This window comes from Rhinatrema bivittatum, chromosome 4, assembly GCF_901001135.1.
Source record: "Rhinatrema bivittatum chromosome 4, aRhiBiv1.1, whole genome shotgun sequence".
Taxonomy (NCBI): domain Eukaryota; kingdom Metazoa; phylum Chordata; class Amphibia; order Gymnophiona; family Rhinatrematidae; genus Rhinatrema; species Rhinatrema bivittatum.
Genome location: NC_042618.1, coordinates 469,564,214 through 469,581,386, shown reverse-complemented (window position 1 = coordinate 469,581,386; position 17,173 = coordinate 469,564,214). Strand labels below are relative to the sequence as shown.

The window sequence follows — 17,173 nt, the reverse complement described above, 5'->3', positions numbered from 1 at the left end:
GGAACGAAAATTAGTAGATGAGTGCTTCTTGGGGTTTTCATTCCAGTATTTGTCTCTATGTTTGTAATTTGTGGTCTTTTATTCTGTATTTGATGAAGGCCTGTCTATCTGTGTTCTGAATGAGAATAAAGTGATGTATTTTACTAACATGTAGGCATTTGTATCACTTTGTTGTGCTTTCTAAATAGGGTATTTTCATTTCATTTATTAAAACTTAATAACCCGCTTGATAAAACGTTGATAAAATGTGTTACCCAAGCGGCATTACAATAAAAAAACCAATATTCCACTAATAAAATAGTTACATCATAAAATAAATCCAAACAGTACATAAATCATCATAAAATAACAATCCCAGACAAAACATAAAACATACATTGGTTGTGCACTGCTGCCTTTTCATAGGTGGGGCTATTGCTATTTGAGTTAGTACTGGTGTGGTATGGCAAGTTTGCTACACATTAGCTGAATGTTTGGGCGTGGGGTTTGTTTTTTTTTTTTGTTCGTTTTTTTTTTTTCCCCAGGTTTTGTATTTTATAATGCCCCTGTTAGTAGAGAGAGTTTGTGTTGCTGTTACTGACTTGATACTCAAATCAGTATGGGGATATGACCTAATTAAGCTCTACACCCATTGTTTGGGGTGAACAGGGGTATTCCTGTGGATGCAGGGTATATGTTTATATTTAACCCCGTGACTGTCAGTGCATTACACATATGAGCATTATCTGTCCAGATAGAATAAAGGGTGAGAACCCTGTCCTAAAGGGTTAAGGCAAGTATTCCTTCATGCTGTAATAGTGTACTGCCTATCTGTGATTCTGGGGTTTGGCATGTAGGAATCCTGCACTAGCAGGCAGTTTAGTTTGTAAATATTGGTTCCCTGTACTTACCAGGATCAGTCCAGACTGCTGGGTTATGCCTCCCCTCCAGCAGATGGAGTCAGAGAAAAGCTGAAAAGCACCCCCTAGATATACTGGTGTGCCACCTGCGATCCCTCAGTATTTTCTCTGACTCCAGCTTTCTGCCAAGCTGCAGTAAACTGGGGATATACAGGTTGGTGATCTTTTATAAGCTGTTGTGATCTGCATGGAGTGATTTCTTAGCAGGTTGCAGTAATGTGGATCTCATCTTTTTGTTTGTTTTTTTCAGGATCTAGATACCGCATCAGTAAGTGAAAATTCAGATGACACCTGGTTTGACCAGGATTCTGATTCGGACCAGTTCAGTGTTGAATTTGAGGTTGAGTCTATGTACTCCGAAGACTACAGTCCTAATGAAGAGGGACAAGAGCTGACAGATGAAGATGATGAGGCATGTGTGTGTGTATATATTACTGCGCAGTGCACCTTGCTGATCGGCCTGGTGCAATGTTTTGTGTGCAGCTATCAGATGGGAAGAAAGAAAGCCCAGGCCTCTGACCCTTTGCAAGGCTGAATAAAATATGTTTCTCTGCTGGGCTTGTGGCAGGGGCTCTGCCTTTTGTGGTGGAGGAAATGGTTGTAACACTCTTACTCTTGGTAGCAATAAATACATTTGCTCAGCTGAAGACATTTGTAACACAAGTTGAAGTGGGTAGTCCTAGTTGCTTTTGCTGCAGATACAATTTTGTTCATTGTATGGCTTATTCAGTCATGGCAGGGGTTCCACTGAGATGGGTAAACTTTAGGGGAGCCACACTTGAGGTGGAACCCTACTAGTTTGTCATTTTCAGCTTGCCTTTTCCCCTTCTGCCCACCGACTGTATACAGCCCAGGTGCTGCAGTGGTGCAGGATAGTGCTCATCCTTCAGGGACTACGGCATCTAGGCCAAGGAGGGAAGTGAACTTGTGCTATTTTTGTTTAGAGATGGGTTTTCTGCCAACAGGTTAGGACTGTTTAGCTTGGAGAAGAGTTAGCTGAGGGGGGGATATGATAGAGGTGTTTAAAATCATGAGAGGTCTAGAACGGGTAAATGTGAATCAGTTATTTACTCTTTCGGATAATAGAAGGACTAGGGGGCACTCCATGAAGTTAGCATGGGGCACATTTAAAACTAATCGGAGAACGTTATTTTTCACTCAACGCACAATTAAACTCTGAAATTTGTTGCCAGAGGATGTGGTTAGTGCAGTTAGTGTAGCTGTGTTTAAAAAAGGATTGGATAAGTTCTTGGAGGAGAAGTCCATTCCCTGGTCGTACCAGGATCAGTCCAGACTGTGGGTTATGTCCCCCTACCAGCAGATGGAGTCGGAGCAAAAACTGAGATGGCGGTCCCTCATAACTGGTGCGCCCTCTGTAAACCTTCAATATTTCTCTGACTCCAGCAGATGGCAGTTGCACCTTCGGTTCCCCAGTTCATTTAGAGGATAGTTTACAGAATTTCTTTATTCTTTGTTTTCCTCTAATTCTTTCCTTGGATGGATCATAGTTATAAAGTTTAAAAAAAAAAAAAAGCCTCAGTGTTCAGCTTCTCTGGAGACTTGCAGGCAGAACTTTGTTTTCAGTGACAGATCTGTCTTGTACATTCCGTCTTATGTTATTCTGTTGTTTTTAGGGTAAGTGTTTACTTATTTTTTATAGCCAATATTTCAGCTGCCTTAGGGGTGAATGTTGGTGGTCCAACCTCTCCCCCATGACCCCCTGCTACCCTGAGATGCCGTTTCTTCCTCGGGGCAGCCTAACAGTTGCAGAGACGCGCCATTCCTCTGACGAACGGGAGAGCAGGTCGTCTCTGACAGGTAGCAGCGCTGAATTTCTTGTTCCTGTGAGGAGCTGGGTGCAGGGGGAGGGGTGGTCCAGTCCCTTCCCCGTGGAGACCCCTGAGAAGTCTCATACCTCAGAGGTCTCATCAGAGAAGTAAACTCCCTCTGTCACTTTAACATCCCTGAGAAGCCTCATACCTCAGGGGTCTCATCAGAGACGTAAAATCCCTCGTTGTCACTTTAGGGTGTCTGGAGGGGAAAGGAAAAAGAGGAAAGGTTTTTACTTTTTATTAATCAGTACCCTGTACAAGGACCAGCAGCTTATGGGAAGGAGCGGAGAGCAGTTTTCTCTCCCTCCCGCTCGCAGCAGCCAGGCACAGAAGGACTTTGCCGTACCAGCGGCTCCTCACCCCCCCCCTCCCTCCCGATGCCTCGATTGCCATTTTGTATCCACATGTGGAGAGCCAGCCTGCTGCACCTGTTTCTTGGCCAGATGGGGGAAGGGAATTCTCATTTTCCTACTGATGTACTTTTATTACACCTAATTTAAGCCCTTTGCAACCGGCTGACCTAGAGCCTGCCTCTCCTCCCGATGCGGCCCCTCCCCCGGGGGGGGGACTTTAGAGACAGCAGGCCTTTTCTTCTAAGTTTGTGATTTTAATGCACAAAGCTTTTTTTTAGAAGCGGAGGCTGAATGGCAGGAGGAGGGACTTATACTAGCTAAGGTCCCCAGGCTATCAGGGGTGTTGGATCCCTCTAGGGGACAGTCAGGACGGACAGCTGTTAATAGCTCCTAATCTGCTGGACCCTGGGTCACAGGACCTTCTCCTTGGGGATGCAGACGGGGGACATTGATGGGTCCGCCCCAGACGAGTTGGACCAGATCATTAAATCGTTTGGAGAGAATAAGGTGCATAAATTGCCGGAAGATCGTCACTACACGGACCCGGTTCAGAGGCCAACGGCGTTGACGTCAGCCTAGACCAGTGCCTCACAGGACTCCCTCTTCGAGGTCGCAGTCCAGGTCTCATTCCTTTTGAGGCCAGAGACCGGCTCGGAACTCCTCTACACACGGAGCTTCTGCTACATCTACCCAATGAAACGTTGCTGGTCCACTTTTCAGTTCCCAGGATAGGAGGACATCTTTCCCTCTTCTATGAGGAGTGGATCAAAATCACCTCAGACCGCTGGGTCTTGGATATTCTACGGCATGGTTTCGCTTTAGAATTTGCTTGACCTCTCAAAGACAGGTTTGTCTTCTCTCCGTGCGGTCTCCTCAAACAGTGCGCAGTGCGACAAACACCGGATCGGCTCCTGGATTTGGGTGCCATTCTCCCGGTACCGGAACAAGGGTTCGGCCATTATTCCGTCTACTTCATAGTCCCCAAGATGGCCAACAGGACTCTCAAGATACCACACTTCAGGAAACCCTGCGCTCCGTGATTGCCGCGGTTCACCGGGGAGAGTTCCTCATGTTCTTGGACTCGACGGAGGCTTATCTTCCTATCCCTATCCTGTAGGAGCATCAGCACTTCCTCCGCTTCAAGATTTTAGGGCAGCATTTCCAGTTCCAGGCTCTGCCATTTGGCCTGGTGACCACTCCTCGCACCTTCACCAAAATTTTGGTGGGGGTGGCGGTGGCCCTACGGAGGGAAGGGATTCCGGTCCATCCCTATTTGGACGACTGGCTCATCCGGGCGAAGTCCACAGATTTGTACCAGCTCTCAGTGGAAAGAGTATTACTTCTCCTCCAGTCGTTAGGCTGCATCGTCAATTTTGCCAAGAGCAGCCTCACTCCGGCGCAGTCACTCGAATTTTTGGGAGCTCATTTTGGCACCAAAGTGGGCACAGTCTCTCTTTGTTTGGATCAGGCCCAATCTCTCCTCTCTCAGGTTCAGTGCTTTCGGAACCTCAGACTTCCCACTGCTTGGGGACTATCTCCAGGTGCTGGGCTTCATGGCCTCCACTATAGATGTAGTGCCTTGGGCGTTTCCCACATGCGTCCCTTGCAAAGAGCATTACTGTCCCGTTGGAAGTCGGTGTTTTGGGAATTTCAGACTCTTCTGCCACTTTCATCTCTATCCAAGGCAGCCTGACTTGGTGGCTCAACCTGGATCACTTGCTATGAGTGATGGACCTAGAAGTTCCACAGTGGGTGATCATTATGACAGACACCAGCCTCGCCGGCTGGGGGGCTGTGTGCGGACGCCAACCGACGCAGGGGCAGTGGACGCCAGTTCAGTCAGCGTGGCCCATCTGGAGACAAGAGCGGTTCGTCTGGCGCTGAAGTGCTTTCTGCCATTAGTCCAAGGCCAAGCAGTCCGAATCCTCTTAGACAACGCAACGACAGGGGCATACATCAACCTTCAGGGAGGGACAAGGAGTCTCCATGTCGCTCAGGAGACGAACAAGCTAATGCCGTGGGCGGAACTCCATTTGTCCCATCTGGTGGCATCTCACGTTGCAGGCGTACACAATGTTCAAGTGGACTTCTTAAGTCGCTAACGCTTAGATCCCGGGGAAAGAGAGCTGTCCCAGGAAGCAGTGTCACTCCTCTTCACGCGATGGGGGACTCCTCATCTCGATCTGATGGCCGCTCAAAGGAATGCGAAGGCTCCGCGCTTCTTCATTCGCAGAAGAAGAACAAGGCACAGAGGGTATCGATGCCTTAGTTCTCCCGTGGCTGCAGGACCTCCTGCTCTACGTTCTTCCGCCTTGGCCCCTGGTGGGAAAGGTGTTACGAAGAATAGTCACCAGGGGCCCATGATCCTGGTAGCTCCGGAATGGCCTCGACGGCCGTGGTTTGCAGACTTGGTCAACCCTAGCGGTGGACGGCCCACTTTGACTGAGAATATCTGCCAAACCTTCTCCGACAGGGCCCAGTATTTTTCGACTGGGGAGATCGCTTCTGTCTAGTGGCCTGGCTTTTGAGCGGCGCCGGCTGAGAAGAGGAGGGTACCCAGAGGCTAATATCTCAACTCTTCTCAAGGCTAGGAAGTCTTCCACCTCCATGTCCTATGTCCGGGTCTACACAACTTTCTCCACGTCATGCGACAATACCTAGATCTTATCTTTCTTGCAGCGAGGTCTGGAGATGGGATTAGCCTACAGTTCCCTCAGAGTACAGCTGGCAGCCCTTGGTGCCCTCCATCATCAAGATGGAACTACTCTTTCATCGCACCCTGACATAGTCCGGTCCTTACAGGGAGTAAAGCGTGTGAAGCCACCGATACGCCTCGTGGAGCTGGAATTTGGTCCTTCAAATTCTAGGCGGTCCACCGTTTGACCCTCTGAAGAGAGCTACCCTCAAGGACCTCACTCTCAGGACAGTATTCCTGGTGTCTATCTGTTCCGCTCGCAGAATTTCGGAGCTTCAAGCCTTGTCATGTAGAGAGCCTTATCTACGTTTCACAGATTCAGGGGTATCCTTGTGTACCGTACCATCTTTTCTACCAAAGGTGGTCTCGTTCTTTCATTTGAATCAGTTGGTGGAGCTGCCATCCTTCCAGGACAAGGATTCCAGAGAGCTTAGACGCCTCGATGTCAAGTGTGTCCTCCTTCGATGTCTGGAGGCTACCAATGCTTCCGTTTATTGGATCACCTCTTGTCCTCTGGAGTGGTCCCCAGAAGGGACACCAGGCTTCTAAAACCACCATTGTTCGCTGGCTAAAGGAAGCAATTTCTACAGCGTACGTTGGCGCTGGGCGTCCACCGCCAGACGGTATAAAGGCTCATTCTCTCCGAGCTCAAGCAGCCTCCTGGGCAGAAAGCCGAGCGGCCTCTCCGCAGGGGACTTGCAGAGCGGCTACCTGGAAGTCATTATACACATTCGCACGTCACTATCGCTTGAATCTTCAACCACCGATCATGGGCTCCTTTGGGGATCAGGTCATTCGAACTGGGCTATCAATGGCCCACCCTACCTAAGGAAGCTTTGGTACATCCCACAGTCTGGACTGATCCTGGTACGTATAGGGAAAATAAAATTATTCCTTACCTGCTAATTTTCGTTCCTGTAGTACCATGGATCAGTTCAGACGCCCACCCTACGGATTGTTGGGGGTTCTTTGAGATAATCTTTCAGCTCAACTGTGTAATTATGGGACTGATTAAGAGTTCAAGTTGCAAGTTTTTTGCTTAGACTTGTTTACATTTGATATTCAGTTTTGTATTGATCCATGATATTCAATTTATATTGATCCATCCAAGGTGTTTTCCCTTATTGCTTGGATATTCTTAATATGAAGGTTTACAGAGCATTCACCAGTTATGAGGGACCGCCCTCTCAGTTTTTGCTCTGACTCCATCTGCCAGTAGGGGGACATAACCCACGGTCTGGACTGATCCATGGTACTACAGGAACGAAAATTAGCAGGTAAGGAATAATTTTCTTTTACCTGCTATTAATTAAGTTGACTTAGAAAATAGCCACTGCTACTACTAGCAACAGTAACATGGAATAGACTTAGTTTTTGGGTACTTGTCAAGCTCTATGGCCTGGATTGGCCACTGTTGGAAACAGGATGCTGGGCTTGATGGACCCTTGGTCTGACCCAGCATGGCATGTTCTTATGTTCTTATACTGTAAATACATAAGTGCCATGCGGGTTAGACCAAGGTCCATCGAGCCCAGCATCGCAAAAAGTAGATGCAGTTTCTTGTTGCTCACTCCTTGCAGAAAGTATTGGGTTTCCCAGAGTCACCTAGTTAATAGTTTATGGAGTTTTCCTCCAGGAATTTGCCCAACCCCTTCTTAAATCCTGCTATGTTTGTTGCTGTGACCACATCCCCTGGCAACAAATTGCACAGCTTGTTTGTGCATTGAGTGAAAAAATACTTTAAAATTGGTTTTAATCTACCATCTGTTAGTTTCAAAGACTGTCCCCTATTCCTAATATAAATTGAAAGAGTAAATAACTTTTCCCTATTTCTCTTCCATCCCACTCATGACTTTATAAACCTCTGTCATAGCTCCCGTCAGTCATCTGTTCTCCAAGCTGACGTGCCCTAACCTGTCTAGCTGTTCATCCCCTTCACCATTTTTGTTGCTCTTCTCTGTATCACCTTATGGCCTTTCCCTTAGTAACTGATATAACATCTTCAGGATGAGCGGGAAGGTGACATGGAGAGCTTGGTACCACACACCCATCTTGTGTAATGTGAATTGTATGTGTGCACTGTTCGGTTAAGGCTTCATGTGCGTAAAACCCCTCTCTTAAATAATTGTGCTTGTCTCTCTAGGTATATCAAGTAACAATATACCAAGCAGAGGACAGCAATGTGGATTCCTTTGATGGTGATCCTGAAATTTCAGAGGCTGTAAGTAAACTCCACTGAGCTTCCCAGCTTGCTAGAACCTTTTTATACCTAGAATTCAATTTTTTTCACCCTTTCTGTATAGGTTTGTTCTGTATTAGCATCTTACTCACAGGCAATCAGATTAAGGGTTTGTTAGTATCAGCTGCCATGAAAGGATTTATTCGGGGGATATTAACACAGGCATACATCTGTTTTGACACAGTTTAAAAAATAATTTAAGTTTTCCTAGCATGTAGCCAGCTGGACTCAGGACCAATGGGTTCATGCTCCCCTGCCAGCAGATGGAGATGGAGTCAGGTTTCAAAGCTGATGTCACCCTAGGTACACCCCTGCAGTGGTGACCTCAGCCCTTCAGTATTTCTCCGGCTCCAGCAGATGCGGACATGCTTTCCCTATGGGGATCACCTTACCCTTTAGAAGAAGAAATTCTACTTTTAAATTGGAGAAAAGATTGAGCCCCGCTCTCCTGCGGTGATACCTAAAGGTCCCTCCCCCAGCTGAGAATTCCGGAGGTGATTTCCAAGATCCCTCAGAGGTGTGGCTTGGTCCGGTAGCCGGTTCCCAGTGTGGACTTTGCTGCTGAAGCAGCTGAAAGGCAGCAGGTGCAGGAAGCCGAGCACGGTGGTGACGGCCAAAGCCCTCTTCCCCTTGCAGCCGGAGACCGTCTTTGTACTTAGCTGAGCCCAGATACGTTTATAAAATAAAAAAAATTAAAAAAAGGATTTCCTCACAATTGAGAGTCATTGTAGGGTTTTCGGTAACATTTCCTCCAGTCTCCTTGCTTGCTACGCAGTACTGACGACATTCCCGATTCCGTTGGGGTTAGAGGAAGTGGGCTTTCCAAGTGAGTTCAGTGGCCTCCCGGTGGGCTAGGCCTCATTTTAGGCTTGGTCGGCACACCGCGTGGTAGGCAGCAGGGGTGCATTCTTGCGCACATTTTTGTGCCGGTATTGCCCACTATAGAGCTTCGGTTTGCACAGTGCATGTTGGCTCTGCGAATGCGCTGCGTGCATAACATCGCGGGCATACATACACGCACAACTTCCTAAGCGCAGAATGCAAGTAAAGCCGAGCGCACGGCCTGTGAATGTGCCTCTCTGTGGCCTGCGTAGGCGCCCAAAATCTGTGGGTGTAAAGTTTCAAGCGCAAGCCGTCTGAGCATGTAGTTACTGTCGCCAATGGATCCAGCAGCAAAGAAACATAAGCATCTTTCTCTCTGTGCTGCTTGTCATATTAGGCGGCCAGTCTGATCTGGATTCTTGCTTATGTCAGCACTGTGAGGAAGCCCATGGAGAGCTGGCCTCCCCAGACTTTGCTAAGCCCGGCTCCTCCCATTCAGAGGATGGGTCAGCCACAGCCTTAACCAGAAGTACCATGGATCTGAGTAACCCAGGGACAGGGTCATCCACGGAAGAAGGAAATTTAGCGGCATGTACCCCAGTACCTCCTGGCTAGGCATGGACTGGCCACCTTCTCTTGGGTGGAATTCTTTCAAGGTCTTCAAGCTTTCGTATGGGTGCAGAGGAGTGGCCTCAGTGGTGACATCCAGAAGACAACTATGGCTGCAGAATTGGTCAGCAGGCACAACCTTCAAGGCAAATCTCACAAAGATGCCCTTTAAAGGATCACTCCTCTTCAGAAGCAGAGAGGAAAAGCTGGCCAGTAAATGGGGAGAATCTCTAGTACCCCGGCTACCAGAAGATAAGAGAAAGCAGTTACAGCACTCCTCGCCCATGAGGGGTCGATCCAGGGGTTCCCAACGCTTTCACCCCTACAGAAACTCAAAATTTCAGAGGTCTCGGTCCTTTGGGAGGTCTCAGTCCTTTCGGAGTTGGCAGCCCAATAGAGGGTCAGGCTCTGGTTCAGGTTCATCCCAAACCCCCCAATGAAGTTTTGCCAACCTACCCTCTGAATGAGGAGATAGAAGAGGAACAGTCGACCCCCTATCAACGGTGGGTCGAGATCACTTCGGACAAATGGGACCTAGAGTTTATGTGAGAAGGATATGTGCTGGAATTTTGTAGCACTCCTGAGGACATACTGATATATCCTTGCCACTCCCAGCACAAGAAGCAGGCAGTGGAGCACCCTGTTAAGGCTCCTCAGGATGAGGGCTATAATCCCAGTACCTGCACCACAGGAAAATATGAGGCGTTATTCCATCTATTTCACCATACTCAAGAGGGAAGGCTCCTTTCGCCCCACCCTGGACCTCAAGAGCGTCAGCCAACATCTACGAGTAATTAATATCCACTTGGAATCCCTACACTCCATTATAATAGCCGTATAATAAGGAGAGTTCTTAACCTCCCTGGACTTATCCGAGGCCTACCTACATATTCCAATCCGGCAAGAACATAGTTTCCTATGCTTTGCAATACTGGGTTGCCATTATCAGTTCCTGGCACTGCTGTTTGTCCTGGCCACTGCCCCCAGAACATTTTCCAAGATTATGGTGGTCATAGCGGTAGCGGTGAGAAAAGAGGGAATCTGGTGCACCCATACTTGAACATCTGGTTGATCTGGGCAAAGTCCATGGAAGAGTGTCTCTGGGTGACCAACAGGGTGTCCTCCTTGCTTCAGGAACTCAGTTGGGTCGTATACCTGGACAAAAGCAGTCTCAAACCCTCCCAGTCCTTGGAATATCTGGGAGTCCGGTTTGACACCAAGCAGGGCAAGGTCTTCCGGCCACGCGGATAAGGAAGTTGATGTCCCAAGTGTGTCTGTTGATGAACACAATATGCCCAACAATGTAGAGCTATCTTCAAGTCATTGGTTTTTTGTCAGCAACCCTGGAAGTAGTGCCGTGGATGAGGGCACACATGCGACCACTTCCATGCTCCCTGCTGTCACGTTGGAACCCACTGTCTCAAGATTATTCGATTCGCCTCCACGTACCTATGGAAACATACTTTTGGCTCCAATGGTGGCTGCAGGAAGCTCATCTGAGCAGGGGTGTAACTGTCCCCTCCGAACTAGCTGGTACTCACAACAGACGCAAGCTTCTGGTGCCAGGGAGCTCACTGTCAGGAACTGACGGCCCAGGGGTGTTAGACCAAGGAAGAGGCCCTATGGAACACAAACTGCCTGAAAGCACAGGTAGTCGGATTGGTGTTTCTATAATTCGGCCACGTACTCCAAGGTCAAGCGGTCCGTGTAATTTCGGACAATGCAACAATGGTAGCCTACATCAATCGCCTAGGTGGAACCAAAAACCAGCAGGATAGATCTCCTTATGGAATGGGCGGAAATACATCTACAGATGATCTCAACCTTCCACGTCGCAGGAAATGACAACGTCAGAGCAGACCACCTAAGCAGGGAGAGTCTGGATCCAGGAGAGTGGGCATTGTCAGCCAAAGCCTTTCAGTTGGCAGTAGATCGCTGGGGTCTACCGTCCATCATCCTGCTGGCTGCATCTCACAATGCGAAGGTTCCCCATTCTTCAGTTGCAGAAGAGATCATTTGACCCTAGGATCAATGCTCTCGTTCAGACCTCACCGGAAGAGGAGCTGCAATATGTCTTCCCTCCATGGCCCGTCTTAGGCAGGGTCATTCGCAGAATTGAGCACCACAGGGGAGTAGTCCTGCTAGTAGCTCCAGATTGACCCAGGTGTCCGTGGTATGAGGACATGCGTGACTTCATATGGAGACCCCCCCATGTGCCTCCTAACGCACAGGGACCTGCTACAGCAGGGACCAGTCCTTCATGAGGATGCGACTCAATTCTGTGTTACGGTCTGGCCCTTGAAAGGCTCACCTGAAGAAGCGAGGATATTCGGCAGCAGTAATTGCCACCTTACTCTATGCGTGGAAGTTCTCTACGTCCCTAGCGTATATGTGGGTCTTGGAAGTATTTGAGGACTGGTGCGAGGAGCACAGTATTTCCCCCTTGGATGGTCAAATCACACTAATTCTAGAATTTTTGCAGGACGGCTTGAATAAAGGTTTGACCCTTAACTCCTTGAAGGTCCAGGTAGCGGCTCTCTCCTGTTTCGGCTCATTTGGACATGGCCCGTTTTCTGAAAGAGGTGAAGCACCTCTGGCCACCCCTGTTAGAGTTTTTGGTAGGGCCCTCCTTTCAGCCGCTGCGCAGTCTTTACTTGCATTTATTAACCCTGAAAATGGTGTTCCTGGTGGCTATACCCTTGGCACGTCGCATCTCTGAACTACAGGCATTAACGTGTCTGGAACCGTTCCTCCGGATGAATCCAGGAGTGTTACAGCTTCGTACCATTCCGTCCTTCTTGCCCAAGGTAGTCTTGGAGTTTCATTTGAATCAGTACATTTTGTTGCCATTCCTAGATAAGCACAAGGATGCAGAAGAATACCTCCGCCATTTGAATGTCAGTAGGCTTTTGTTGAGGTATCTGGAAGTTTCAGAACCGGTCCGAAAGACGGACTGCCTGTTTGTCCTTCACGATAGAAGGAAGCAGGGCGAAGCAGCTTCGCGGGCTACCATAGCTCACTGGATTAAGGAGGTGGTCACAGGAGCCTGTGTGGAGGCAGGAAAGCAATTACCCCTTCAGGTTAAAGCTCATTTCACTAGAGCTCAGGCAGTCTCATGGGCAGAAACTAGACTGCTGTCTCTCGTCGACATCTGCCGAGCGGCGACATGGTCCTCCTTATACACCTTCTCCATGTTCTATCACCTGGATGTTCAGGCCTAGGAGGGCGCAGCCTTTGCAAGAGCAGTGTTAACCGGATCGCAGGCAGCCACCCATCCTGATCGGGAGTAGCTTTTGTTTATCCCATTGGTCCAGAGTCCATCTGGCTACACACTAGGAAATGGAGAAATTACTTACCTGATAATTTCGATTTCCTTAGTGTAGACAGATGGACTCAGCATCCTGCCCACGGCTGCCCAAGAACAGTGCCAAGGATTCAACCGTGGAATGGATATCGATTTCAAGAGTTTATGGGTAAGCTGTCATCCAGTCCCTAGATCAGGGCATCTATAATCTTACTGGGGTTCAGTGTTTGGTTGAGTACAGTTACGGTTGTCCGTTTTTAATCAGGTTTTTTTCAATAGTATGTCCAGAGTGGCTTTTGAAGAGAATACTGAAGGGCTGAGGTCACTGCAGGGGTGTTTCTAGGATGACGTCAGCTTTGAAACCTGCTGACAGGGGAGCATAACCCATTGGTCCTTAGTCCATCTGTCTACACTAAGGAAAATGAAATTATCAGGTAAGTAATTTCTCCAACATGGGATGTGAAGCCACCATAGACACTCCATTTATGCCCACAGCCTGACCTACTAAATGTTCCTCATCCACACTTAGATGGCTTTTATTCTCCTCCCACAGCCCTGTATCCCAGATACATTTTCTTCTTCTCAGAATAGTGATAACTTTTGGCCGCCTGTTCTTGTGTGACATTCCCTTTATCTTCTGTGAGAGGGGAAAATGTAAAATGCATTTTTCTTCCCAAGGAAAGTTATATTCCATTCACATAGAATATTAAAAGGTGTCAGTACTGAGCCCTTTTATGCCACTTGTAAAGAGGCAGCATTACTGTCTATGCCAAAGATCACAGCATTCATCTTTATAACTGTTGCATGAGCCCTGGCTGCTCTCCTGTGGTCTTATATTCCTGTGGGTGAGCCATTAGCTTTTGGGGCACTTGCATCTCTCTGCTACCCAGAGATAGAGTGCTGCATTCTGATCCTTGGATCAGAAATTTGGTGATTAGCAGATCCAGGCCACTCTGGAAAACACAAAAGACAATTTAATGATAGGTTACAAATTTTAACTAATAGATCTGAAATTTCATTTTTTAGTTCCATCAGACCCCTGGGGTGTATACCATCTGGTCCAGGCGATTTACTACTCTTTAGTTTGTCAATCTGGCCAGGTTCACAGTGACTTGGTTCAGTTCATCTGACTCATCACCCTTGAAAACCATCTCCAGAACTGGTATCTTCCCAACATCCTCATTAGTAAACACAGAAACAAAGAATTCATTTAGTCTTTCTGCAATGGCCTAAGAGCCCCTTTAACCCTTTGGTCATCTAATGGTCCAGCCGATTCCCTTGCAGTTTTCCTGCTTTGTATATATTTACAGTTTTCATTATGAGTTTTTTCCTCTACGGCCAAAGTCATTTCAAATTCTCTCTTCGCCTGTCTTATCAATGTTTTACATTTAACTTGACAATGCTTATGCATTATCCTATTTTCTTCAGATGGATTCTTTCAATTTTTTAAGGATTTTTTTTAGCTAAAATAGCCTCTGTCACCTCACCTTTTAACCATGCCAGTAATCGTTTTGCCTTTCTTCCACCTTTCTTAATGCATAGAATAATTTTGGACTGTTCTAAGAAATGTCCAAGCCTGTTGTACACTTTTAACCTTTGCAGCTGCACCTTTGTTTTTTTTCTGTTTTCCTCATTTTATCAAAGTTTCCCTTTTGAAAACTGTGTTAGAGCTGTAGATTTACATATTGTCCCCCTTCCAGTTATTAGTTTAAATTTGATCATGTTATGATCACTATTGCCAAGTGGCCTCACTGCTGTTACCTCTTTCACCAAATCCTGCGTTCCACTAAGAATTAGATTCCTGCCTCTTATCCCATGACTTTGTAATTTCCTGAGGAGTTCTGTCATGGGGGACTTTGTCAAATGCCTTCTGAAAATCCAAATACCCTGTATCAGCCAGCTTACCTTTATCTACATATGTATTTATACCTTCAGATAATCTGAAAGACTGGTAAAACTTATTTGCTAAATCCATGTTGCTTTTCCCCATTAAGCTACATTGCATTCAGACTCCTTCACTTTTTCTACATTTGTTACTTTACAGACTTATTCTAAATTAGATAATTTGCATTTTCCCCTCCTCAGTCTACACCTAATACCCCATAATGACAAAGCAAAATCAGGTTTGTAGAAATTTGTGCAAATTAAAAATAAAAAACTGAAATATCACATTTGCATAAGTATTCAGACCCTTTGTTATGACATTCAAATTTGAGCTCAGTGCTTCCTGTTTCCATTGATCATCCTTCAGACGTTTCTCCAACTTGAGTGGAGTCCACCTGTGGTAAACTCAATTGATTGGACATGATTTGGAAAGGCAGACACTTGTCTATATAAGGTCCCACAGTTGGCTGCATGTCAGGGCAAAATCAAAGCCTTGAAGTCGAAGGAATTGTCTGCAGACATCCAGGACAGGATTGTGTCGAGGCACAGATCTGGGGAAGGGTATAAAACAATTGCTGCAGCATTGAATGTCCCAAAGAAAAGAGTGGTCTCTGTCATTCTTAAAGGGAAGAAGTTCTTAACCAGCAGGACCCTTCCTAGAGCTGGCTGCCCACCCAAACTGAGCAATTGGGGAGAAGGGCCTTGTTCAAGGAGGGGACCAAGAACACGATGGTCACTCTGACAGAGCTCCAGAGTTCCACTGCGGAGAAGGGAGAACCTTCCAGAAGGTCAACCATCTCCGCAGCACTCCAGCAATCTGGCCTTTATGATAGAGTGGCCAGACAGCAGCCACTCCTCAGTAAAAGGCACATAAAGGCCCACTTGGAGTTTACCAAAAGGCACTTAAAGGACTCTCAGAGCATGAGAAGCAAGATTCTGTGGTCTGATGAAACCAAGATTGAACTCTTTGGCCTGAATGCCAAGCGTCATGTCTGGAGGAAACCAGGCACCGCTCGTCACCTAGCAAATACCATCCCAGTGGGAAGCATGGTGGTGGCAGCATCATGCTGTGGGGATGATTTTCATCTGCAGGAACTGGGAGACTAGTCAGGACCACGGGTAATATGAACAGAGCAAAGTTCAGAAAGATCCTTGATGAAAACCTGCTCCGGAGCCTTCTGGACCTCAGACTGGGGCGATGATTCACCTTCCAACAAGACAATGAACCTAAGCACACAGCCAAGCAATGCAGGAGCGGCTTCAGCACAAGTCTGTGAATGTCCTTGAGTGGGCCAGCCAGAGCCCAGACCTGAACCCGATCAAACATCTCTGGAAAGACCTGAACACAGCTGTGCATAGACTCTCACCATCCAACCTGGCAGAGCTCGAGAGGATCTGCAGAAAGAATGGGAGAAAATCCCCAAATCCAGGTGTGCCAAGATTGTAGCGTCATGGAGGCTGCAATCGCTGCAAAAGAATGGGAGAAAATCCCCAAATCCAGGTGTGCCAAGATTGTAGCGTCATGGAGGCTGTAATCGCTACAAAAGAATGGGAGAAAATCCCCAAATCCAGCTGTGCCAAGATTGTAGCGTCATGGAGGCTGTAATCGTTGCAAAAGAATGGGAGAAAATCCCCAAATCCAGGTGTGCCAAGATTGTAGCGTCATGGAGGCTGCAATCGCTACAAAAGAATGGGAGAAAATCCCCAAATCCAGGTGTGCCAAGATTGTAGCGTCATGGAGGCTGTAAGCGCTGCAAAAGAATGGGAGAAAATCCCCAAATCCAGGTGTGCCAAGATTGTAGCATCATTGAGGCTGTAAGCGCTGCAAAAGAATGGGAGAAAATCCCCAAATCCAGGTGTGCCAAGATTGTAGCGTCATTGAGGCTGTAATTGCTACAAAAGAATGGGAGAAAATCCCCAAATCCAGCTGTGCCAAGATTGTAGCGTCATGGAGGCTGTAAGCGCTGCAAAAGAATGGGAGAAAATCCCCAAATCCAGGTGTGCCAAGATTGTAGAGTCACGGAGGCTGTAAGCGCTGCAAAAGAATGGGAGAAAATCCCCAAATCCAGCTGTGCCAAGATTGTAGCGTCATGGAGGCTGTAAGCGCTGCAAAAGAATGGGAGAAAATCCCCAAATCCAGGTGTGCCAAGATTGTAGCGTCATGGAGGCTGTAAGCGCTGCAAAAGAATGGGAGAAAATCCCCAAATCCAGCTGTGCCAAGATTGTAGCGTCATGGAGGCTGTAAGCGCTGCAAAAGAATGGGAAAAAATCCCCAAATCCAGGTGTGCCAAGATTGTAGAGTCACGGAGGCTGTAATCGCTACAAAAGAATGGGAGAAAATCCCGAAATCCAGGTGTGCCAAGATTGTAGCATCATGGAGGCTGTAAGCGCTGCAAAAGGGGCCTCAACAGGGCACTGAGTAAAGGGTCTGAATACTTATGGAAATGGGATATTTCAGGTTTGCACAAATTTCTACAAAGCTGATTTCACTTTGTCATTATGGGATATTGAGTGTAATTGAGGAGGGAAAATGCAT

At 47.3% G+C, this 17,173-nt stretch overlaps 1 protein-coding gene across 3 annotated transcripts in view; it reads left to right on the top strand.

Annotated features, from left to right (window-relative positions):
• MDM2 (MDM2 proto-oncogene) overlaps positions 1–17,173 on the top strand; it is a 47,921-nt gene that overhangs the window by 26,321 nt on the left and 4,427 nt on the right. For all 3 annotated transcript variants that reach the window (XM_029597226.1, XM_029597227.1, XM_029597225.1), the window contains exons 9-10: positions 1,150–1,311; positions 7,923–8,000. In XM_029597226.1, coding sequence (XP_029453086.1) covers positions 1,150–1,311; positions 7,923–8,000 — 240 coding nt within the window. The remainder of the gene's footprint in view (positions 1–1,149; positions 1,312–7,922; positions 8,001–17,173) is intronic.